This window comes from Zonotrichia albicollis, chromosome 4 (genome assembly GCF_047830755.1).
Source record: "Zonotrichia albicollis isolate bZonAlb1 chromosome 4, bZonAlb1.hap1, whole genome shotgun sequence".
In the NCBI taxonomy this organism is placed as follows: Eukaryota; Metazoa; Chordata; class Aves; order Passeriformes; family Passerellidae; genus Zonotrichia; species Zonotrichia albicollis.
Window position 1 is genome coordinate 72,829,689 of NC_133822.1, and position 23,760 is coordinate 72,853,448.

The following is a 23,760-nucleotide window of genomic DNA, read 5'->3' on the forward strand; positions in this document are numbered from 1 at the left end:
TTTTGAGCTATCTCAGTATCACCTACTCCTTGTTGCAGCTCCTCACTCGATAAGATCTGCCATTAAAGAGGCTTTTTCTTGTGTTAAATGTTGCTTGTTTGTGCTCTGGTTTGGCAGCTCTGACTCGTGGAACAGCTCCATTCTGATGACAATCACCAAGAGCAGGTCCTTCTCCACCTCCTACGCCGTGTCCTCCACCAACCACCTGAATGCCAAACGGCAGAGCCGCCAAGGTGAGTGGCACCCCAGCTCTGCCAGCCTGGCCTGACCGTGCCAGCAAATCACATGGGCTCTGCTTTCTTCATGGTGGAAAAAGCCCACTCTTTATTCACTTTTTTTTTCAGTTTTACAGACCTCATGTGTGACTCCAATTGGTCAAAAGCTTTCTTGCCAATCACTTTATTGGTTATTAACAAGTTGTTCTGTATTGATTGGTCATCAAACCCCTGATGTGTACATGCAGGGAAAGTTGTTTGTGAGAGATAGTTTTCATTTTTCTGTCTCATCATCACATTTTAAAATACTGCTAGGTCTTCCTATTTTGGAAAAAACTCAAGTGTTTTCATATGTAGTTTTGCATCACATTGAAGTCATTGGTTTGTATCTGTTTATATCTTCAACACTGCACATTTGAAGTAGTTCTGGAGGACCTAAGTGCATGGATGTATTTAAATAACTCTCTTTGTATTTTTATACTTCTCTTATCTTGATTGTGAAAAAATCCTTGCTGTAGCAAGACACATTTTCTCTCACTTTTGCCAGGAAATGGCTGAATGTTGGATTATTGAAAAAAAGTTTTGCTTTTTTCTGGTAATTTTATTTGTGTTTACCTTCCCTGATAAATTACTTTCTTAAAAAAACCCCAAAAGTACACACAACAAAAAATATTTCAAGAGACCGGATCTCTGCCAGCAGGAGAAAGCTTGCTGTGATTAGAGACATTATTGTGAGAAGTACTGGTTAAATTCTCAGGACTTGGTTCAAATTGTTGAAAGACCATGTGTATTGCATCCTGTATGAGTTATGAATATTCCTTGGTAACCTATATCTCAAAGATGGACAATAATCCAGCTCAATCCCCTGTGCAACTAATAGACTGTGAAATGTTTTTAAAGACACATTTTTGGTGGATGGAAAGCTGATATCTCAATGAATTCATAAATGTGAAACAGAGGTTTCCTGTATTTTAAAGCCATTTCCCTGTGTCATGGCCATCTGATAACACTTTAATTGCTCTGAAGGCTGTAGTGTTCTGATCTCAAGACTGGCATTATATCCTACTTGCAATCACTGAATTAAGACACTAAATACATACCACATTTGCTGAAGAAATACCCTTAATCAAAACAGAGATGCTGGATTTATCCAATTACAGCACAGTAACTATCAGATTTTTTTCTTTTGTTTAAACTCTTGGATTGTCAATAGTAAATCATATTTTAGCCTCCTATCACAGTAAGTTTCTATCAGGGAAAAAACACTGGAACTGTACATGTATATCTTGCAAGGTTAATATTTCATAAACTTAAATCAACATATTGCCTTGTTTTAAGATAATTTTTGTGTCTGGAATACATTTAGATAGAAGGCAGAATTCAAACATAAAACTCCTTCAAGTTCCTAAGGCCTTGCTATCCTTTGGCTTTGAAGATGGATGTGGTAAATTAACTGGGGCTGAGTTCCTACAAACTTCAGAACAGAAGCTAACTCAATTTCCATGCATTTCCTTTCGAGATAGATGAAGTTTGCACTTTGAGTCTCGTTTTGTCTGAGAGTAGGAATTGTAAAGTGGATTCCAAGAGAAAGCAACGCTTTGATTGAACACTGGATGCATTTCACCTTGGCAGTGGTGCTCAGGTGGAGTAAGGGACCGAGAGAACCACGCCTTGCTGGTGTTGCACATGTGGATATTGGCAGTTCCTGTGCTCTAGCTCAGGTGTACAGTACCATGTGCTGCTGAAATGGTTGCAATTCTCCCTTAGGGAGCAACAGATATAGAAAAATCAACTCAAACTAAAGATCAAGGCCAAAATCTTTAAGAAATGGCCCCAGAAGTGCATTATTTTATATAATGGCTAGTAAAAATTGCTCTTTTGCTTTATTGCTAATCTACAAACCTATAGAAATCCAAATTTTGTGGGAATGTGTGTGATCCTGCTTTAGAGATGGTGAGAGAGGAGCTGCAGATGGCTCTGGGAGCTGCCTGTTTGGGCTGTGTCTCTGTCACTAGCACGTGTTGATACCAACAGTGGTGCCACAAACTCCTCTGTCATTTCATGCCTGTCCACTCAGTGCATCCTGCTCACCAGGGGAAATATGCTTTGTGTTTCGGGCCAGATCTTCGGCAGGTAAAAGTGGCTGATAGCAATGGAGTTCATTACTCTGTGACAGCCCTGGGCTTGGCTCAGGGTGGAGAAGGGAATTCTGTTATCTATTTTGGTTTTGGAGACTATGCTGGTGCATCTCAAGAACAGTATTTCTGCACAGTGAACTAATAAAAGCATCTGCCACTTCTGATAATTGATAACACTCCTCTTGTCCTTGGCCAGGTATCCCACCAAATATTTCACCTCTCACCTCCCCATGCCATTCACCGATTCAGGGGACGCCTGCCACGAGTCCTACTGGGAAAACATCCTCTGTGTCATTTCCAGAGCCCACAGACACTGACACCAAGCAGGGCCTAAAGCCACACAAGGTCTTAACTTCTACTCAGAGTGCACCTACCCTGTCAGACCCTGTTATCAGCCCCTCCATCATCTGCAGCAGGTAAGATGATCATTTGACATGCCTTGCAATCATTTCACGCTGTTCTCATGAACATGTTCTGTTGGCCCACTTACAAGTTTTTTTGTGTTTTACTGCAGTGTTTATATTGATTTTTCAGGTTTATAGTACTTCAGGAAACGTGTAGATCAATGCTACAAAATACTTTTAAAGTAGGAGACTGTTGGCTGTGTTTATTCCTATGTTTATTGCTCCTGTCAGGTGGACAGCCTGATTCCTAAACAAATTCTTTGTCAAGGACCTGCAGATGCCAAAGTTGGATTTCATGTTTGCAGCTTGTGTTTCTGGAGCCATGCCCTTTGCATGAGCAGTCACCTTTAGGGCACAGGCCAAGGCTTGCACAGCAGGCGCCTGATGTGCATAGAAAGATCTGACTGCTATGGCCAGAAGTGCCTGAAGACTCCTGATTTTGAGCCTTCTCAAAATCACTCAGGAGCCCACTCTCTCTGGAGTGGTGGGTCCTGTCTTCCCTAGGCAGAGTCAGATTAGGTACTGTAGGGATGTTTTTTTTCCAGAAGTCAAGTGCAGATGAGTTCTTTCTACTGCTAAGAGCTCCAGTAACACAGTTTAATTTCTTACTTTGAAGTACCCCTTCTTTAGGGAACACAGACCACGCCTGCTTTGCAAAATTAGCATTTCTGGAAAAGAGAGTTGTTCTGCTTGTCTTCTCAGAAAGGATTCAGTTGCTAAATCAAATACTAGATATGTGTCCAGTTCAGAACAGTGGAAAGCACTGGTATTCCCAAGCCTGTTCCAGTGCAGTTTCAAGGTTGCTTTGGTCTCCAGATGTTACTTTTGGCCATAGCACGAGTGGCCAGGCAGCAGAGAGCATGGCTGTTATCAAGTTTGACTATCTTTGGAAATAGTTTTTAGTTTCTGCCTTCAGTCACATGATTTTGGATGTGTCTCAGTGTGCTGTGTGGAAGGCTAGGAAGTGGCTGTGAGAAAGTCAAAATTGAGACTCGAGCTTTGCTCAAGGGAGTCATCCTCACTGGAGTTTGGAGTCAGATCCAAACAGGCTTTTGAGATGGATTTAGATTACTAAATAGAAACTTAAGTGCTTTTAAGTTTTCCAAAGGTATACCAGAATTGGGATTTGGAGAGGTTCATTTAAAATTAAAAGTATATTACACAGGTAATAAAAAGGTGCTGGAGCCTTATTAAGCTGTGCCTTTATTATCGCTTCAGGAAAATACTGTTATTTCACAAGTGGAATTCATTTCTGGAAGCCTTCTATTAAAAGGAACTAAGAATTGCATTTAAAATATCAGAAAAGAATCAGTGTAAGCTTGTTGTAGATAGTAATGAAATTAATAACTTTTTCATCTTGTTTATCAGTCTGACTGATGCAAGATTTATTTGCTTGGCTATGCACTACAAGTATCATCGAATACAGATGAGCATTTTAATCTGGAAGTCTTTCATGAACTCATGCTGTTTGCAGGGCATACCCAGCTCCAGAATATGTTTGGATGACCCAGCCAAAAGCTAGCTGGCCCAGGAGTTAAGCCATTTTTATATATTGAACTTAAAATGGTGCAAAGGTTCTAGTACAAAATTTGACCAATTCAAATAATTCTGTAATAGTTGCTTTGTGAAGACTGTTGTATATAAGATATTCCACAAAATGCTGACTTAAACCAGAGAAAATGTCAAGTTGTAATTAGGGTTTAAAGGGAACTATGCACAAAGAATGAAGCTTTTTAATGGAAGGGAAGAGCCAGTCATTTGAAAAGGTCATGATATTGTGGTCTGTCCCAAAATGTATTTATGTTCTGGAAATGATGAAGCAAACTCTGCCCTCTTGGTTCTTATGTACTTGGTATGCTGTCACTGAAGTAATGATAAAATATAATTTTCTTCCTTAAGAGGAACATATTCAAATTTTAGGCAAGAAGAGTGCAGCCAGATCATGACTGTGTTCAAACTGAATTCTGCAAGATTGTATGAGACTCTGGCACAGTTTCATAATTTTAATTCATCTTTATAGGGCAGCTGTAGATATAGAACTAGAGGGTTTATTTTGTGCTGATATACTTGCAGAATAAAAAAAATATTTAAAGAAATCACATGGTTCAGGTTTACTGCTGAAAACACCAATTCACAAATTTAATGGTGTTGGGCAGTTAATCCAAAGTCTTTCTGTATTTTTGTCTCAAGATCCAATAAAACTTTAGCAGTCTCCTGTGATTTTGTCTGGAGAACATGTCCTGGACCATGACTTAGACTGTATGACATAATCTCATACTGCCAGTGGGAAATCCTTTTGCACAGGACTATCTAAGGCACGTGGTTCCTCATATTGTCTGTGTTTGTTGATGTATTTCAGCTGTGGCAGACCCTACAATCAAATAGAAGCTGGTGATGGGACACTAAATAGAAATGATGCTACTACACACACCCTGAACAGAACAGGTAATTCAAAAACACCTTGTTCCCTCGAATTAAGTAATTATCCACTAAAAGAGCAATGAGCTTGTCTGTCATAAAAGGAGAACACACCCAGGTGAGTCCATACAAATTGTCTTTGACAATTTCATGTCCAAATGCACCTTCCCTTTTCCTCTGTACAGCATGTACAAAATGCTTATGGAGTTAAGTTATGAAGGAGATACTGTTCCCCTCAATTTACTTAAATAATATTCCTCAGAATTTTTTCTCTCTTCATTCCCTGCTGCCATTTTTTACACTCTGCAGGGTAAATCTTTAATGCCCTTGGACAGACTGTCCGACTTCAGAGCCAGCCAAGCAGCACATATGTATTGTGAGTCAGAGCTCCTGTTGCTGCTACTCAGAAGGTCACAGGCTGGCTTCCATGAAACCCTTGCTGTTCACAGCACAAGCTTTGTGATTTGTGTTTGCAGAGGATCCTGCCCAAGCCACCTCTGACTACGAGACCAACAACAGCGACAGCAGTGACATCGTGCAGAACGACGACGACACGGATTGCTCCAAGGAGCAGCCACGGAAGGGATCTGGCTGTAGGTCCTACACACCTGAGACCATCATCCTGCATCCCTTGACACCACCTGAGGTAGCTCCTCTAAGTTCCCCCAGCACAACAGAATGAGTGTATGCTGCACTGAGGGGGAAAAAAAAACCAGAATGAAAACTAAACTAGCCAAAAACCCAGATCCCCACAGAAAAATGTGGTCTAAGGGTGCTGCAAGGTGTTACTGTCTTAAAGAACAAATGTTGCAGTGTGATGAACAAGTGATGATTGTCTCTCAGCATTCAGCTGTGAGCTTGGTTGAGATGCAGAGGGAAAGCTCTGTTTAGTTAAGTTTTCCGCAGTCTGTTGAACAACTGAATTAATAATCTGCAGTTGGCAGGAGCTCTTGAAAAATTTATTGTAATCTGCTAAAGTTGGACATGCTGAGAGCAGGCATTTTGCTTGAAAAGTTCTAACATTTCCTCATCTCCAGTTTCTAGGGAAAATGAAATTCCAGGGAGCATCCAGGGGGAAATGTGAAAGGAGGGGCACAACACAACTTTTATTTGCAGACCTTGAAAGACAGATAGGTTTCAGTTTAAGGACTACAAATCTTCACTTGGACTGAGCTCTGTTAGCCATGCCAGAGTGTAGTGAATGGGTCCTGATGCAGAAGCTGGGAGCTTTTCTCTCTGTGCCACCGTGAATTTCACAATGAAGGCAGCCTCCTTTGGAAATGAATGAATGATTCCCAGGAGTGAATGAATGAGTCTCAGTGCTAAGTGCAGGCACTGCTGTTTCATAAACAGAATTTCCCATCCATTCAAGTGAAACACGTTACAAAGGAGAGTGAGTAGCTGCAGGGCTGCAAGAAATGAGGACATCTATCTGAGCTGAGTGAAGTACTACAGACTTACACATGATGCTAACGTGACTTTAGCTTTTAAGAGCATCAATTTTTGCTTGAGATGCTTCACTGAACTAACAATCCTTTTTATTCTGATTTCTGGCACAGGACAAGCCTGTACTGGCTCCTGAGCCTCTGGTTATGGACAACTTGGATCCCCTGATGGAGCAGCTAAATAGTTGGAACTTCCCAATCTTTGATTTGGTGGAAAAAATTGGGAAGAAATGTGGTCGGATTCTGAGTCAGGTGAGAGGTGCACCTTGTCTGCAGGGTCTAAATGTTGTCAGATTTAGACACAAACATGTTAAAGGCATTGTCCTTACAAGCTGATGAGCCCTGACCCCTAATTCAAAGCTGACAAAATGAACTCTGTCTCATTATATTCCTTATTTTTGAATGTCTTTATTTTTAAATTTAAAAATGTGAAAGATAAAAATCATGCACCTATTTTGCTTTTTGCTCTCTGCTCTTCTGAATATTCTCCTGAGATGCTTCCAGCCCTTACTGAATTCTTTGGGAAAGGATTTCTCATGGGATTTAGCAAGGGAGGGCTAAAGAGTAAATACATTCAGTGGATGAAAGATATAGAGAGTTTTGGTCCTCTTTTATACTGAAGATTTCAGTATAAGATCCCAGAAATAAAAGGCTTCAGATTTCAGGCTGGGAAAGAAAGCAAGGTTTGAGGAAGTGGGGGTAGAAAGAATTCTTACTATATTTCTTCATTTTTAAAGAATCAGAGCTTTGAGAGAAAATTAATATAATATTATGTAGGGAAGATTTGCTTTGAGCTGGGAGAGCTTACTAGTCTTTCTTTCAGCTCTCAGGTTTTTATTCCTTCCTGGAGCTTTAATTCAGTTACTGACACAGCCTGTGCCTACCCAGCATGACTGGTGTCACCTCCATAAACACTTTCTTGGCTGAACTTTCTACTCAGTTATGCCCCTTTTCCTGGCACACTGACAAATAAGTCATTTTTTCTTATAAAATTATTGAAGATTATTAAACAGGAAAAGCAAGTAATTATTTTTATTATTATTTAGGGATGAAAGGGGAAAAAAGCCTCAGAGAATCAGTCGGATCACTTTACAAGGCATTATGTAGTGATGAGTGCTGGAAAGGAGAGATAAAGTTAATTGGTACAATGTGGTACAATTATCAGCCCCGCAGAAACACAGAGGTCAGTGTGTCAGGCAGATTTCAGTGTAACAAGCTCCAGAGAATGCTGGATCAAACCACAGTCCCTTGGTGGTTACCTATTATTCAGCTACATTCAATTATCTGGTGGTCAACAAGGAGAACCGTGGCAGAATTCAGATTTATTCTCTGCTCTGCTTTTTTGTGTTCTGCAGCTTGGCAAGCAACATCTGAATTTGACCAGCCTGCCGAGTCTCTAGGTTCATTTTAGAGAAATAGCAAGCTGTGGATATTGGATATATTTATTGGATAAACTCAGTGGTGCTCATTGAGGCACTTTTGCACTGGACAGTGAGTTTGGCATTGAAATGCTCTCCTAGATCATACTGCTCATCTTTCTAATAGCATGGAATGATAATGGAATCATGAATGAAACATAAGGAGAACCAGAACTGTCTTTTAATGGCATAAAGAACAGTTTGGATGAGCCAGAATTTATTCTGGTTTTACCTGGGTCTCTCTGTAGGCTTTAAGCACTTCTCCAAGCTGAATGGGCTTCTGTAGCTCTGCACACAAGTCCTCTGTGCTTCCCTCAAATTGCACTAAAGCTCCTCACTCTACTTCCCAAAATGTGGTTTTTGCACAGGTTCTCAACATGTTCTCCACTTCACAGTTCCACAGAATGAGACTTGAGAAATAAAATAGAGAAGCTTTAATATTTGTGATGAAAATTCAACATTTTCTGTAACAGCTGTTTATAACTCCCTCTCCCTAAAAGCAGAATATAGCAAGTTCTACCTTGTTCACAAAACAGAGATCCTTATTACCCCCACCTACTCAGATGTTGCTAATGAAAATATTTTCAGAAATCAGGAAACTAAAATATTTTTTTTTTCTGCCAAAAGCACTATTTTTTCCCTGGTTTGATTTTTAAATCCTGGGATATTATTAACAAAGGTAAACAAAAGCTCTAATGATTTATTCTCAGTATTTTGCTATCAAATGGACTGACCCATTAAAAAAAAAAGTAAATTAAAAAGCTGAATTAACTATGTTTGCCATGCTAGGTTAAATTTATGAGATGGAACAAAGCAGAGTTGACACATGCCTGCAGGGAAGCATTCAGTTTAGAAGGCAAATGCTGGCTTAGCATCTTTGAAGCTGCTTGAGATATCTGTTCCTTCTTTGTGGAATGTTAAATTGATTCAGACATATGAAAAGACCCCAAACCAGTCAGGAGCCATGAAAGCATCTGTGCAAGCTGGAGTGGCAAGCCCAGTCAATGTGGCAGTGACAAATGTGCATGAAAGGGTCAGAGAGGAGCATAAATTCAGTCTCATTTCAGAAACAAAGCCAAGCTCTCAGAACTAAGCTGTTGCTTCATAAGAGGCCATAAAATTCAGTAATATCTTCAGTCACACTAAACACTTTTTATGGGGTAATTCAACTGAAGGAGTTTTAGATTTAATTTGAAGAGTTTTTCTCATCTACTTAGCAACATAGATTTTTTTGTTGTTGCTTTTTTTCTTTCAGGTATCATACAGGCTTTTCGATGACATGGGGCTGTTTGAAACCTTTAAAATACCAGTGAGGGAATTTATGAACTACTTTCATGCCTTGGAGTGTGGATACCGAGAGATACCTTGTAAGTAAAAATTCCTGGCACATTATGATGATTCCCTCAAGATTTGGAGATTTTGTGTTGAAGCCTTTCTTCTTGCATTATAAAGCTTCTTTTTTCTCTTCCAGTGCATCATTCCCAAGTGGATGGCTAGGCAGAGGCTGGTGCTGAACCACAGCCTGTCATCTTTTTTACTTTGTATTTCATCTTTACATTGTTTCATAATTCATGGCAAAATCTGCCAGAAATCCAGAAATCATATAAAGCTGCTGTTAGTGAAAACTGTTTCCTGATAATGCAAATGTACCCCAGTGCTCCAGTTGGAGTTTTTGAAACATTTAACCCCCTAAAGGCAACTTGGACTTTTACACAGTAGCAGTGCTATGCTACCAAAGGAGATGAGCTTTATAAGCAGAAAAAATAGGCCCAAAACATGAGTGAACTGTTACTGAACATGAATTTTCTGTTCCTACAGGTTAGCTGATATTTTTCAGTGGGAAACATCTATTCCCTGAAAAACCTGTTTTCAGTCATCCCCAAAGTATTTACCAATTCAAATTAAATTTATCAAAGTGCCACAGCTGCAAAAGACTCCTGTTTTCCCAAGAGGAAAGAGTTATTACCCATTTTAGTGGCAGATAAACCCAACACTGAGGAACACAGAACACCCTGTTTTCTCTGCACTCACAGAAAAATGTGGGAGAAATCATTATAAGTCATGTAGTCTCTCTGTCAAATATTAAATACCAATTGGAGCAGTGGGAATGATTTAAGGAAAGCTACCTCAAACAGTAGGAAGGATTTAAGGAAAAATACCTCAAAATGCCTTCAGGCAGGTGGTTTGGAGTCTGTTCTGGGAAAGTGAGAGCCCCAGTTTTGATCCTTTCCTTGTGTTTGATCTGGATCAGGGATCAAAAGCAGCAGATCACAGCCTGAGGAGGTCAGAGATGGAAGTCCCACAGCCTGTTCTGCTGAAGCCATTCCTTTCTGTTTGAAACATTTAACTATTCCTAGAGTCTCTGGGATTTTTGTGAACGTAGCACTCCATTTCCTTGTTTTTTTCTTAAGTGATTTTTTGGGGTTGTTTTGTTTTACTAAAGAAGAATATCTTTTCAATACAAGATCAAATTGTCTTCCTTTTTTCATTTCTGTGAAAAAGGCAGAAACAGCTCTGCTGCTCGTGCTAATGTTGGTTTTGTCTCTGCTGGATTTTGGCACCCGGTACCCACTAGATGGTGCTGGCAGCCCTCTGTCGGCAGCGCCTGGTGTGTCACAGCTGCCTGCTTTTCTCCCCATCGCAGATCACAACCGAATCCATGCCACGGATGTGCTGCACGCCGTGTGGTACCTCACAACCCAGCCCATCCCGGGACTGCCCACTGTCATCAATGACCACGGCTCGGCCAGTGATTCAGGTACCTTTAAATGTCATCATCCTCAAGTTTCTCTCGTGAAATTTGCTGTCAGAAAGGCAACAACTGGGGATTGCATGCAGAATTTTTTGAAATTTGTAGCACAATCTTAAAGTTCAGTAACACAATGAGTGTTGAAGGTGTTCAGGTGTGTTTGTGTAACTTTGAAGGGAATGGAATTGTTCCTCCAAAACTTAATACTTGACGTTTAATGATGTGTGAATGCAAGCCTTTGTGGTCACCTGTAATGACAGATCTTTGATACCATTTGATCTTATCAAAAGATTTTTGTTTTTGCAAAAGGTTTTTTCCTAGGAAAACTGTATTGTTAGTGCATTTCAGGGCTATATCAGAGGCACTGTAGACTTAAATTCTTAAACCCTTCATTAAATCCTTAAACCCTTCGTTGTTTTGCTATTCTACAATTTCTGGGGCATGCAGGCAGTGCTGTGTACTTGCCACTGCTTGGCTGTCGTGAAATGTTCTTTGCTTTTCCTCACTATCTCTAAATAAAAGACTTGTTGCCATCTGGCAATTGCTTTACAAGACCACTCTTCTTCTGTTTTATGAATGCTTACTACAGGAAGCTGTTCCTCTTGCATTTTTATATTAATTTCTCCATGTTCAATATGGTATATTTTTTGGGTTTTTTTTGTTGTTGTTGTTGGTTTTTTGTTTGGTTTTTTGCTTGTTTTTTGCTTGTTTTTATTTTGTGTGGTGGTAAAGGGTTTTATTCCTGGGAAAATTTATTAGCAGGGGATTTCAGTGACTTTGCAGGTGAGGTGGAATGAAAGGAGTTGAGTTCTGGGGCTTTTTGATGCTTGTTATTTGAAAGACATTGTTCAGCTGCATGCAGGATCCATTCAAGGTCGTTGAGATTAAATTAGCAAAGCATCTCAGTATCTGTCTCTGACAGGTGTGCTCAAGATGCTTCAAAAAGAGGATGATAAGAGGATTATCAGCAAAGATACCAAGTCTAGATATTTGTATTGGAAAACATGCACTGTAATTTAATTATTAAATTCTAGTCCATTGCTTTAAGGACTGTCAGTGTCTCATGGACTTGTCTACATGATGAAAGAAATTAGAGGAAGGAGTGGGAAGATCAAGTTTCCCCACAAAGCTCCAGCATGGCTGTCAATCCATGTCTCACTGCTTGTAACTTACATAGTTGAAGAACAGATTTTGCTGGAGGGGTGGAAGATCCCCAGGTGGGATCAGAATTTGTTCCTTTCCAATTGTTTGCCTTATTATATTGGATCAGAGGCGCTGAAAGCACTGAGGTCAGGCTGAGTTTATCCTTACTGTAAATTCACTCCTTCTCTCCCTGCTTTATTGCTTCTCTCACTGACAGAGTGGCCCTGGATTTTTCACTGTTTCCATTTCTTTCTTTCTGCTCAGATTCTGACAGTGGGATCACCCACGGCCACATGGGATACGTGTTTTCCAAGACATACACACCTACAGATGACAGCTACGGGTGCCTGGCTGGCAACATCCCTGCCCTGGAGCTGATGGCTCTGTATGTGGCTGCAGCCATGCATGACTATGATCACCCAGGAAGGACCAATGCCTTCCTGGTAGCAACCAGTGCTCCTCAGGTAAATAACCCTCAGGCAGTGTTGCTGTGCAGTTTGGAAGGGCTCCATGACAGCTTTTCCTTGCTGGTGGTGCCTGTGGCTTCCATTAAGCACAAGGCTGCCAAATATTTTGAAACAGCTTGTCAAAGTGACAGAAATAATCATTTCACTTGGGGATTGCTGGTAAGAGTCTTACACACCCTCAGTTAGCAGAGGTGTTGAGAAAGGTACTGATAAACTGTGCCAGTGAAGAAGGTAAAGCTCTGCCGACTGAAAGAGAACCTGTGACTGTGGAAGAATGGAAGAATTGTTCTACCAAGTAATGCACAGAAAGATTAAATAAAATAAAACATCCCAGTTGTGTAGCTGACTGTGCTTTGCAAGTTAATTGTGCATGATCAGAACACATTTTTCTGTTGCTTCTATGGAATATGAGCAGCTTCAGTCTTTGTATGAAAGTATTTGGAAGCAGGGAGTGGAAAATAATCTCAGTGTTATAAATGTAGAATTCAGGCTTGCTTAAGGTTACACAGAAGTTACTGCCAATCCTGAGAGTTGAATTCAGCAATTCTGAATCACTCTTTATTGGCTTAATTATGAGATCATCTTTCCTTGCTTTGCATAGCTGACCTGCCTGTCTTCAGCACACTGTGCTGAAAAATACTTCTATTGATGAGGAAATTTTAAAATATATATATATATTTTAATGGTGGCGGGTCAGGCAGGGATGCAGAAATTCTGGATTTACTCCCCAGCTTGCAACCAAAATTCCTCTGTCACCAAGAGCAAGTCACCTGAACTCACTCTGATATCACTTTGTGTCTGTGAATTGATAGTAATGCTTCTCATCCTTGCAATGCATTTCTGTGATCAAAACGTTTGATACTTTGGCCAGGTAAATAGACTGGGAGAAGATACTTATTATCTTTAAATCTAATTGTAAGAAACAGGTGCTATAGCTCTGTGCTTTTAAAAATCAGAAAAGGAAGTTAGATGATTAGCCTTTTTGTATTTGCTGTAGTTTAAAATTAAATTAATAGGAAAAAATAATTTTCTTGTTATTTTCTGAATGGAATTACCATCCCTATGAGAGTTCAGCATCTTATTTTGATTAAGATTTGACCCATTTTGGATTTTAGCCCTGAGATATCTGTCAGGCTATGTGTTTTTGGGTTGCAAACTGGAATTTCACCTGTTTGTGTGTTTGGAATCAGTCCTACATGGACACCACTGCCTGGTGCAATTAGCAAAGAGCAGTAATTCATTAAGTGAGGTTCATTCTGACAATCAGGGACACACACACCTATGTTTTATTAGCCATCAGCCTGTGGCCTGAAACAGGATGATCCATTGCTGTGATTTTGCTGAGAGGGTTTTGCTGAGATGATTTTGCCAAGATGGTTTTGCTAAGATGGTTTTTATGTAGATGGTTCTGCTGAGATGGTTTTGCAAAGATGATTTTGTTAAGATGGTTTTGTGTAGATGGTTTTCCTAAGATGATTTTGCTGAGATGTTCCTCAGCTGCCCCTTGTGCTGCTTCCACAGGCGGTGCTGTACAACGACCGCTCCGTGCTGGAGAACCACCACGCTGCTGCTGCCTGGAACCTCTTCATGTCCAGGCCAGAGTACAACTTCCTGGTCAACCTGGACCACGTGGAGTTCAAGCATTTCCGCTTCCTCGTCATCGAGGCCATCCTGGCTACTGACCTGAAGAAGCACTTTGATTTCGTGGCCAAGTTCAACGCCAAGGTGAGATCAGTTTGGGTTTCTGGGGCATGGTCAGAAAAGACTGTGGGCCTTGGGAGCATCCAGCAAGAAGGATTTCTGTTTCCTCTGAATGTCCTTTTGGCTGCTCTATTGTAATATATTTATATATGATAAATAATATATATATATAATAATATATTATATTGCTTTTCACTTCTTTTTCCCTTTCCATATTGTTAATTCCAGCCTGGTCTTAGCTCACCTGCTTATGCTAGTGATTTTGTTGAACAGCTGAATATATTTTGCAATACCCCAGATCAGATTTTCCTCTTCTGCCTCACATCACCATCCTGTTTCCCTTTCCCTGTCTCCAGGTGAACGATGATGTTGGCATTGACTGGACCAACGAGAACGACCGCCTGCTGGTGTGCCAGATGTGCATCAAGCTGGCTGACATCAACGGGCCTGCCAAGTGCAAGGACCTGCACCTGCAGTGGACAGAGGGCATCGTCAATGAGTTCTATGAGCAGGTAAAGGCATTCCAGAGCTGCCTGCCTGTGTTCTGGGGCATGGCACTGCTGCTGGCCAGTGAAAAATCACAGAGAGTAGGGGTGAAGATGTTGGCTGCAGTCACATTAATCCATTTTTTTGCCAGACAAGTGAAAGTCCATTTGTCACTGAAGTTTCTGATGTGTCCTCAGAGACCTCTGGTGATGGCATCTCTGTAGGCTGGACTGTTCAAGTCTGGCACTGTGGACAAGCACTGGCATGGTGAACAAGTGTTCTTTTCCTCTTTCTTTTTCCTGTTGTTTCTTTCCTGTTTTTCCTCTTTTTTTTTCCTGTTCTTTTTCTCCTGTTTTTTCCCTTTCCACCATAGCTGTCATTTCCCTCTTCTTTAGTGCAAACCATGTTTTCACCTTTCCTTCTGTGTTCTTTTAGCTGGTTCTCATGGTTCTCCTCTGCAGTCTCACACTTTTTTTGACATGTAGTCTCTCAATGTCCTTGTTCTGATGGTCTAAACAGAGCAGTGGGATTGTTTCAGCTTCTCTGCAGGCCACACCTCTGTTCACACAACCAGAACCTTTATGTGCTGAGCAGGACTGCAGCACTGGCTTTCAGCTCATCACAGGCCACCCACAGCTGCTCCCAGAGCCATATTTCAGTTTTAAGACAGCCCTTGCAGCTCTCAGGGGTTGGTCAGTACAGCTGCACTCATTGTGCAGGCCATGCTGGTGGCACAAGGAAGGAGGACAGGCACAGATTGATGTAGAAACCCTGGGAATACAGCCAGGCATGGCTCCTCTCATTCTAGGTGTAAAGGAGCCCTTAATTGAACCTAATTTTCTCATTTCAACCTATTTAGCCCTGCTGAGTGCAAGGGTCAGGGCTGTTCCCACAGTGTTCCTCTGTTTCCTGAGTGGGAACATTTTGAATGTTCTTCTCAGATTAAACTCCATATCCTTTCTTTTCCAGACAAGACAAACAGGCTCAATCATTGAACAGGACAACCCACAGACTTCTCAGGGGGACTGTGCAGTAACTTGGAGTCACAGACTAATCCTTTTTAGAGCTTTTTCAGCTTTCCTTAAATTTACTGCACTTACAGTTTGGAAAAAAAAAATTTCCAACCAGGATTTGCTACTGCCTTCTGGAGAATGTAAGGAGACAGGGAAAGGGACATAATTCAGGCATTGACCTGAAGCTTCTTCATTCCTTTCAAATCTCCCAAGAAAAAGAAAGTACAATGAACCTTACCTATAGTATGAATATTGCTGGTTCCATTTTTGTTTTCTTTTTTTTTTCTTAAACAAAGAAAGTGTGTCCCAAAACAACCTTCATGCCCCGAATTTTCTTTCAGGAAATGCTTTTCTTCTTCATTACCACTGTCCCAACAATGTGCTTCACAGTTCTGGTGATGATCATAGCTTGTGTGGGTGACTAGTGCATGCAGACAGAAGCAGTCAATCAGATGTAGGATATAACTTTCCTTTTTTCCAATAAAAGCTGTATCAGAGTGAAGTGCCCCAATATATTAACATCAGCAAAGCCTTGAATCAAGCTTGTGAGGATACAGATGTGGGAAGATATTGTGTTACCTGTTTCACAGTATGAGCTTGTGTTATTTTCCATCATTTAGAAATGAGATCCAGAACAGAGAACATTTTCTTTCTTGGATTTGGTTTTGGCATTAAGGAGGAGAAGCTAGATTCTCAGTTACTTTTATCTCTATTAAAATCTATTTTTTCTTTACTTTAATATGCTACAAGAGGTGTATCAAACTCTGTTCACGTGATTTTGAGCATTAGATCTTTTTCTGCAACTGGAAAAGTCTTCATATTCTCATTTCTAAAAAGGAAAATTTTATGGGAAATTTGAATTTCCCTGGAGGTATTATCAAAAAGCACACATATGTGAATTCAACCTATGCTGTGAAAATAATGAAGTATTTTTTTTACAATAAACACCAATTCCTTTGAAGAATTTCACTCCCATATAAATAAATACTGCTTCTTAAAAATGTGTTGTATAAAAATATTCAAAATCCTGTGGCATATTGTTGCAGGATGTTTCCTTCTCTTCACATGTCCAGTAGAATTATTTGAAGACAGACATATTAGAATTTTAAAAACCCACACTGCAAGATGTTTCTCATAATAAATCATGTTTTAACAGAAAAATAAAGAAGAATTTGTAAACATTTCAGCAGTCAGCATTTCTCCCAGTTCACAGCTAGGAAATCTCAGACATATTTCTGTAAAGAAGAGCAAACTGTCACCTCTTCTTAATATGCTTGCTATTTCAAGAATGGATGGCATGTTTCAGTGTTTTGTCAACACAAATATTTTGTTTTTAATGATAGCACATAACATTTCAGGGTTGGTTATTATAAAATAAAGTAAATAAAACACAAGGAAATGAGATATTTGCTGTACATACTCCAAAATTTAGCTCTCATTTTTTGGCCTTCACCAAATACAGGTACAGATAGGTGAAGACCATTACTTTTGAAAAATTTACATTACAAGGAGATAAATATAAGCAAACATAATGGAAACTGAAAATGCATCTCTAAAATCTAACAGGTATCCCATAATGTAGAACTCTGTATTGTATTACAGAAATCAGTTATATATCAGGCTTGATTCGGGAGGTTAGATTTTTGGGGGGGTATTTTTGAGGGTTAGATTTTTTGGAGGTATTTTTGTGGGGGGAGATGGCATCTGGTCTGGTCACGTCTGCTCAGCTGAGAACTCACTGATATCACCAGAAGCTTTGCTGTGATAGGGAATTGAGTATATTAGATTTGACTCTGCAATGAAGCTTTACTTTATTTAACATCATGAGAAGAGACAGAAAAAACCTCATGCCTCCCTCTCTCCCCCAAAAAGGCTTTGTGGGAAAGATTTACTGGTTTTGAGTAAATGAATGCCATACATTGCTTTAATTGGAATCATTCTAATAGTCACAGGAACAAATATTTATGACCCAGAGCCAAAAGGACATTTCCAGGTTACTTTTAATAAGGATAAAATCAATAACAAAGCTAGTCTGGTGAGATAGCCCTGTCTTGTAGAAGTTGTCTTATTCCCTGTAAACAAGATTGATCTGAACTAACAATCACACCGTCAGAAGGGATTTTTTAAAAATAATGTGAAGAAAGAAATGAAATAGCAATTTTCAAGTTTTCACACAGTGTAAAGTTCAGGGCTAGGGGCATCCTCCTGCAGAGTCATTGTTAAATTCATCCTTGTTAAATTCACATTTTTGATAGTGGGTTGGGATCAGCTCCTACAAGAAAAGAGCTGTGACTGTGCCCATTTGACACGATGGCACTGTCACGATGGAAGTGCCAGGCTGATGTGGCATTCCCATTTTCTGGAAAAATCCCTTTGCCCAGGATTTTTCTCCTGGAAGCTGAGAAGCCTCAGAGAAAAAGGAAAACAATAATTATCTGATTTGCTTCTCCTGTCTTTTGCTCCTTAGGAATGTGTTTGGAGATTGTTTACCCACAGGTGATTGTTTCATTGGTTTCATGTGAATTGTTTTGACTCAGTGGCCAATCAGGGTCAAGCTGTGTCAGGGCTCTGGAAGGAGTCACGAACTTTCATTATTATCTTCATTATTTTATCTTTTTTATTATCTTTTGTAAGTATCCTTTCTGTGTTCATTACTATGGCTTAGTATAGTATTCTTTAGTATAATATAGTATCATAACATAATAAATTAGCCTTCTGAGAACATGGGGCCAGATTCATCATTCCTTCCTGCCACGGGGTGCCCCTCAAATACAACAGATGTCCTTTCAGCATTTTTAATTGGCTGGATATGCTTTGCTCCTTTTTGTGGCGTGGTTTTGTTTCATCTCTCTGTGAGGAATGACAGCTCTTTTTCATCTGCAGGGTGATGAAGAGGCCAGCCTGGGGCTGCCCATCAGCCCTTTCATGGACCGCTCTGCTCCCCAGCTGGCACACCTGCAGGAGTCCTTCATCACCCACATCGTGGGGCCACTCTGCAACTCCTATGACTCAGCAGGGCTGATGCCAGGAAAGTGGATAGAAGAGAGTGATGAGTCAGGAGACACTGATGAGCAGGAGGAGGAGGAAACAGCAGAAATGGAAACTTGTGAAAACGCCGAATCCAGTAAGTGCTCGACACTTCCATTTTCCAACAAAACAAGTTCCATGTAGTGACCAAAACACTAAGCAGAGTCTGTGAGCTGGCCAGGTTCAGCATGGGCCTCCTCCAGAGTGACAGTGAGTCCTTGGTGTCCTTGGCTGTCCTTGGAGGAGCTGTAGCCACTTACACTGTGAGTGGAGATGCTCCATGGTTTCAGCACCAATGTGGTTCAGATCCACCACTTATTTCTACCTTAGCTGGGGTTTCTGGTGGTGGGTCATCTGTGCACGAGGGCTTTCTAGACTCTTTTAGGACTGGTGTTGGTAGATTGCAAGAATTTCAGTTGAAAAAAGGATGTTTGGGAGAAGGTTTTTCAAGGAAAACACTCATCATTTCCATGAGTTAACATGACAAATGGGAATAATAGAATGAGGATCTGAAATGCTGATGGAGTAAAGGAGTTTTTAACAATGGAATCATTTTAATGCACATCTCCTCGAGGTAACATGGAGAAGAGGGGGAAGAGAACTGGCACTGAGCATTGCTGTGTTGTGTGCTGGGAGCTGCATCACTTGGCTAACCAGTAACTAAAGCTCGTGTTCTTCTCTATTGGCAACACTGCCAATATTTGCTGTACTGAGTTGACAGTTTTTACCTTGAAAGGAGATTTCAGGCACTTGTGGGAAGTGATTTTTAAGAGAAATTACTGCAGCTGTAGACCTCTTCCTTTAATCAGTACAATCCTGCTTTACCTTTTTCTTCCTTTCATGTTCTTTCTCCTGCTGAATTCTCTACTGCTGTTCCTTTATTTCCCTCCTTTGAGTCATCTTTCTCTCTCTCCCCTGTATCCAGAAGTTTTAGGAAACAGCAGCCTAAAGTGCACTCATGAAATACCAATATTTTTTTCCCTCAAAAGCCTCACTTTTTCTGCTCTTTCCCACACATGTTCTTTCATGCCCTGCCTGGGTATTATCCCTGTTTTCTGTTGGGAAAGCTGAGAAAGATTTGATGAGTGCAGTAAGTCACATAAGAATGTGTCTCCTGATGTGCAGAATTAACCTTTTATCTCTAGTAAGATTCAGTGGTAACCAGTTTTTATTTAAAAAATCATTGGTATTTTTCACACACACAAATACACACACACACATCCCATGCACATATTTTAGGTTTAGCACGTTCACAAAAAAATCTCTTAGAGAACAGTACACATCAAGTAATTTAAAATCCATGGATTAATTTATCACTTTATGATCTGTCAGTTCTGTAACAGGCAGAGCCACATTTTGGTGGCAGATTGGCCTTTCTGGAAGTCCCTGCTGGGAGGAAATGTATGCAGCTGGTAATTAACACAGAACCCAAAGCCTGAAACTGATACTGCTGTATTAAAAAAAAAAATATGAAGGATGTTCTCATATATCCATGATGTCTCTAACCTGACTTTGAAATCCTTGGTTTCCTTTCATTTAATGTCTCTATTCACTTATCTTCTGTATCACCATTAGTGGAGTCAAATAATGCTGTTTTCAGGTTGAAAGCACTGATAATTATTAACCCTTTTCACGTTGCAAACAGACTGATTTTAGTGATTTTCTGTTTTCTTCTTTACCTTGTTATAGCACCCTAATACTATAGTGTTTTAGACTATGTTTTTCAAAGCTTTAAAAATTAATGTATCAGAAGTTTTGAAATATTCCACAAGTTCTTTCTTTCTCCTTCATACCAAATGGGGGGTGCTCCTCTTCTCCATCATACTAATGTGTGGCAAATTGTTGTCTTCAGGTCCCCTGAATTCCCTGTGGCTGTGTGGACCTTACTCAGGATTCTGTGACATCTTTTGTGTCAATGTAGGGGCCTCATAGTTCCTTAAAAGTGTGTGCCTGTGACCAACCCAATTTTGGACTTTCTAAACTTTCTCAGATGAAACAGTAAAAGGTTGAGATGTCAGATGCACAGACTTTTAAGACTGGTATAGATGTTGGTAAAGATCTTTTGATGAAAATGCCTTTTAGGCAGATAGAAATATAATTGTGGCAGGAAACACTTCATCTAGGTCCTGATAATTCACTGAAGAAGTTGAGATCAATGTAAGAGTTATAACGTTGAAGTAGCCATAAGTAATTTTTTTACTATACAGGAGCAAGTACTTGCCCTGAAGGTTCCATGCAAGTATAAGAATTAAACAGACTCAGTCTTTAGTGATTCAGACATTTTTAACTCCACAGCAAGTGTCTGCAGAGAGAAACAAGATGTGGGATCACCTGGGAAACCCAGGAGAAAATGTCCTGCTGTAGCATTGGCAGCAGAGGGGCTTCTTAGTAGTGCTAAACCTGAAGGTTTCCTACAGGGAACCAAGGGCTTTCTAATGAAGGATTGAATTGGATTTGGTCTGTGCTCAGTGAAAAGCTCTTTGTTTCCAGTTCAAAAGCTTCAAGGGCTAAACACTTTGGATCCTGACACAGACATACTTCAGGCAACCTGCAAGTACTAATCCACGCAAATTTATCTGGTACAAAACATTCCTCTACGTCACCTCCTTTAAAGAAAAAGCAGCAGTTGTCTTTGGAGGGGCTGTTACTTCAGTTCTGTGATGGCCATTGTCACTGCTAATGACCAGGAAAATTTTTCAAACTTTGTACTGCTAAGGAGTTAAGAATCTGTGTTGGACAGACTATATTGACAGGAAAAAAAACCCTCTTCAGACTTTTAGTGTGTGTCAGGAGCCATGAGAACCACCAGGGACAAAAACACTTCATAGGGTGAGAGGAGGGGCCTGGTGCTTCAAAAGCAAAAAGAAGCAAGCTCCTGTGGTAGTATTTGGCTGTATGGGTGCGTCTTTAGTGCTCAGGCTGCTGCCAGAGCAATGTTGTGCTTAGGCTTTAAGGTCACCTCCACTGTGATGGGGGAGCAATGGATAAATTTGAAAATGGAATACAGGAAAAAAAAAAATCACAATTTTTTTCCCCTAGGACAATCAGCAGGGATCTGTTGGGAGTGAGGAGGGCATAGAATTGAATGTGTGTTTAATATATGTTAATCAGATTCTTTAAGAACTTGACATAAAATGAGCAGAAACAGCTCAGCAATGTGTTTTATGCAATAATAATTCAAAGACGAGATACCTCTGTAAGCAGCTGAGTCAGGCACAACATGCAGCCTTGGCATAGGATGAAGTCGGGGAAAAAACTGTACAGGAGACTTTCCCCAAGATCTGGAGAGGCACACCTTTCTGAATTTTAATACTGTTCAAATGTTGGGGTTTAAAAATCTGTCATAGCACACTCTGTCTGCTTCCTATGCCTTCAGTCACTTTTACTTCTCCAGTAGAAACCAGCACATTAATGTAACATGGTGTTTTACAGGAAAGAAGAAGTTCAAGAGGAGGAAAATCTACTGTCAGATCACTCAGCACCTGCTTCAGAACCACAAGATGTGGCAGAAGGTGATTGAGGATGAGGAGAGGTTAGCTGGGTCGGAGAAGCAAGGCACGGAGCAATCCCCACTGCACCAATCTTCAGAACAAATCCAGGCCATCAGGGAGGAGGAGGAGGAGAAAGGCAAGGCCAAGAAGGATGAAGAGGAGAACACAACTGTAGAACCAAACCAATGACAATATTTACAGCAGTATTTTACGACAGATTGACTCGTGCACAGACTCTTTCTCAAGCCAGCACAGCATTTAGACACAACACTGTAGAAGTATGGGATAATGCGCCTACAGCTGTTTCATTTGTTTCTCTTTTTTATGGTGAGGTACATTGTTTAAACTCCTATGCTCAAGGAAGCTTTCACACTGCAACACCGGCTTTACAGACTTTCTTTGAAGAGATTTGGGGGTGGGTGGAATTATATAAATATATATATATATATATATAGCCAGGGTTATTGGCTGCACACTTCAGCAAATTACATTTAATGATATATTATGGTCACTGTGATATTTACAGGAGAAAGTTATCTGAGGAAATGCTGCTTCTGAAGCACATTTGCAGTTAACAGTAAGGTACCAGTTAAGTAGCTTTTTTGCTCTTAATGCTGAGGGATAAAAGTTCCAAAGCTTCACATGAATGCTGATGTATCCTGCCAACACATATGTGTGAGTGAGGGGGTGTTTGCAAGTGTGAGTGGATGTGAGGAAATACAGCATGCTCTGAGTTCTTACCACACTAGCTGTAGCACATGTCCCAGCATACCACAACAAACAGAAGGCCAGAATTTTAGAGAATTCGTGCCTGCAAGGGAACAATTTTGAGGAGCTTTGCTTTCCCTCCAGTCCCAGTTTGCACTCCAGCTGCGGGCAGCCTCCGTTCAGCAGCAGCCCAGGCGCTGCTCTGGCCCTACCAGCTGTGCTGGCATCACCTCCTCATCCTCCTCCTCCTGGGCACCTCCAGGACTGCTGGCGACAGGGATGTGCCAGGAGGGCCGTTTGCAGAGGGGCAGTGCCTGGCACAGCAGCCTGTGCCCTGCAGAGGGCTGGCCCTGCCCGTGCTCTGCGGGGTGAACGCACTGCGGGGCCGACCACGCGTTTGGGCACCTGTGCTGTCCTGCCCTCACCCTGCCTCTGGGCATCCACCACCAAATGTGGCATTGAGAACAAAGCCAAGCTGCTGGGGACGAAGGAAGGGGAGCGTGGGGGCCATGGGAAGAAGGTAAAGGTGCATGAGGAGCTGCTGGGGCACAGGTGCCAGTCCTGGTGGGCTGGCACTCGGTGTCCCAGGATCTGCTCCCATGGGCTTCACAGAACTCGGGTTTTCAGTGCCAGTTTGCTGCTGGCATTCTGCTTAGGAGCAGCATGTTTGATCCCACCAATATATTTTTCCTTTCTTCTTTCTTCTTTTTTTTTTTTAACAGAAAGAAAAAGATCATGCCTGTAAGAACAGCAGATCTTTTTGTTGTTGTTGTTCTGTTCATTTGTTTTCTCTGTTGTTTATGCTGTGAGCCAAATGTCTATTTAAAAGGTTGGATATTCACTTTCAATATTTTATTTCATGATATATTTGTCAATGATTAGCTATCTAGATGTAAATATGGAAAAATTTTTATGGGTTCCTGTAGATAATGATATC

General features: G+C 40.7%; 2 protein-coding genes across 5 annotated transcripts in view; both read left to right on the forward strand.

Moving 5' to 3' along the window:
• The window catches only part of PDE3A (phosphodiesterase 3A), a 205,044-nt gene extending 182,193 nt beyond the window's left edge, over positions 1-22,851 (forward strand). For both annotated transcript variants that reach the window (XM_074540093.1, XM_014275955.3), the window contains 12 exons: positions 118-233; positions 2,550-2,769; positions 5,117-5,202; positions 5,652-5,821; positions 6,735-6,872; positions 9,294-9,405; positions 10,683-10,796; positions 12,195-12,394; positions 13,919-14,122; positions 14,455-14,610; positions 18,481-18,721; positions 22,057-22,851. In XM_074540093.1, coding sequence (XP_074396194.1) covers positions 118-233; positions 2,550-2,769; positions 5,117-5,202; positions 5,652-5,821; positions 6,735-6,872; positions 9,294-9,405; positions 10,683-10,796; positions 12,195-12,394; positions 13,919-14,122; positions 14,455-14,610; positions 18,481-18,721; positions 22,057-22,304 — 2,005 coding nt within the window. In that variant the 3' untranslated portion in view covers positions 22,305-22,851. The remainder of the gene's footprint in view (positions 1-117; positions 234-2,549; positions 2,770-5,116; positions 5,203-5,651; positions 5,822-6,734; positions 6,873-9,293; positions 9,406-10,682; positions 10,797-12,194; positions 12,395-13,918; positions 14,123-14,454; positions 14,611-18,480; positions 18,722-22,056) is intronic.
• A 58-nt stretch (positions 22,852-22,909) lies between these two features.
• The window catches only part of SLCO1C1 (solute carrier organic anion transporter family member 1C1), a 46,793-nt gene continuing 45,942 nt past the window's right edge, over positions 22,910-23,760 (forward strand). Inside the window, exon 1 of one of the 3 annotated variants that reach the window (XM_074540101.1) lies at positions 22,910-23,343. Coding sequence is in view for 1 of the 3 variants with exons in the window: in XM_074540102.1 (XP_074396203.1) it covers positions 23,333-23,343 (11 nt within the window). In the remaining 2 variants the exon portion in view is untranslated. The remainder of the gene's footprint in view (positions 23,344-23,760) is intronic. The other 2 variants (XM_074540100.1, XM_074540102.1) reach the window with 2 other exon arrangements.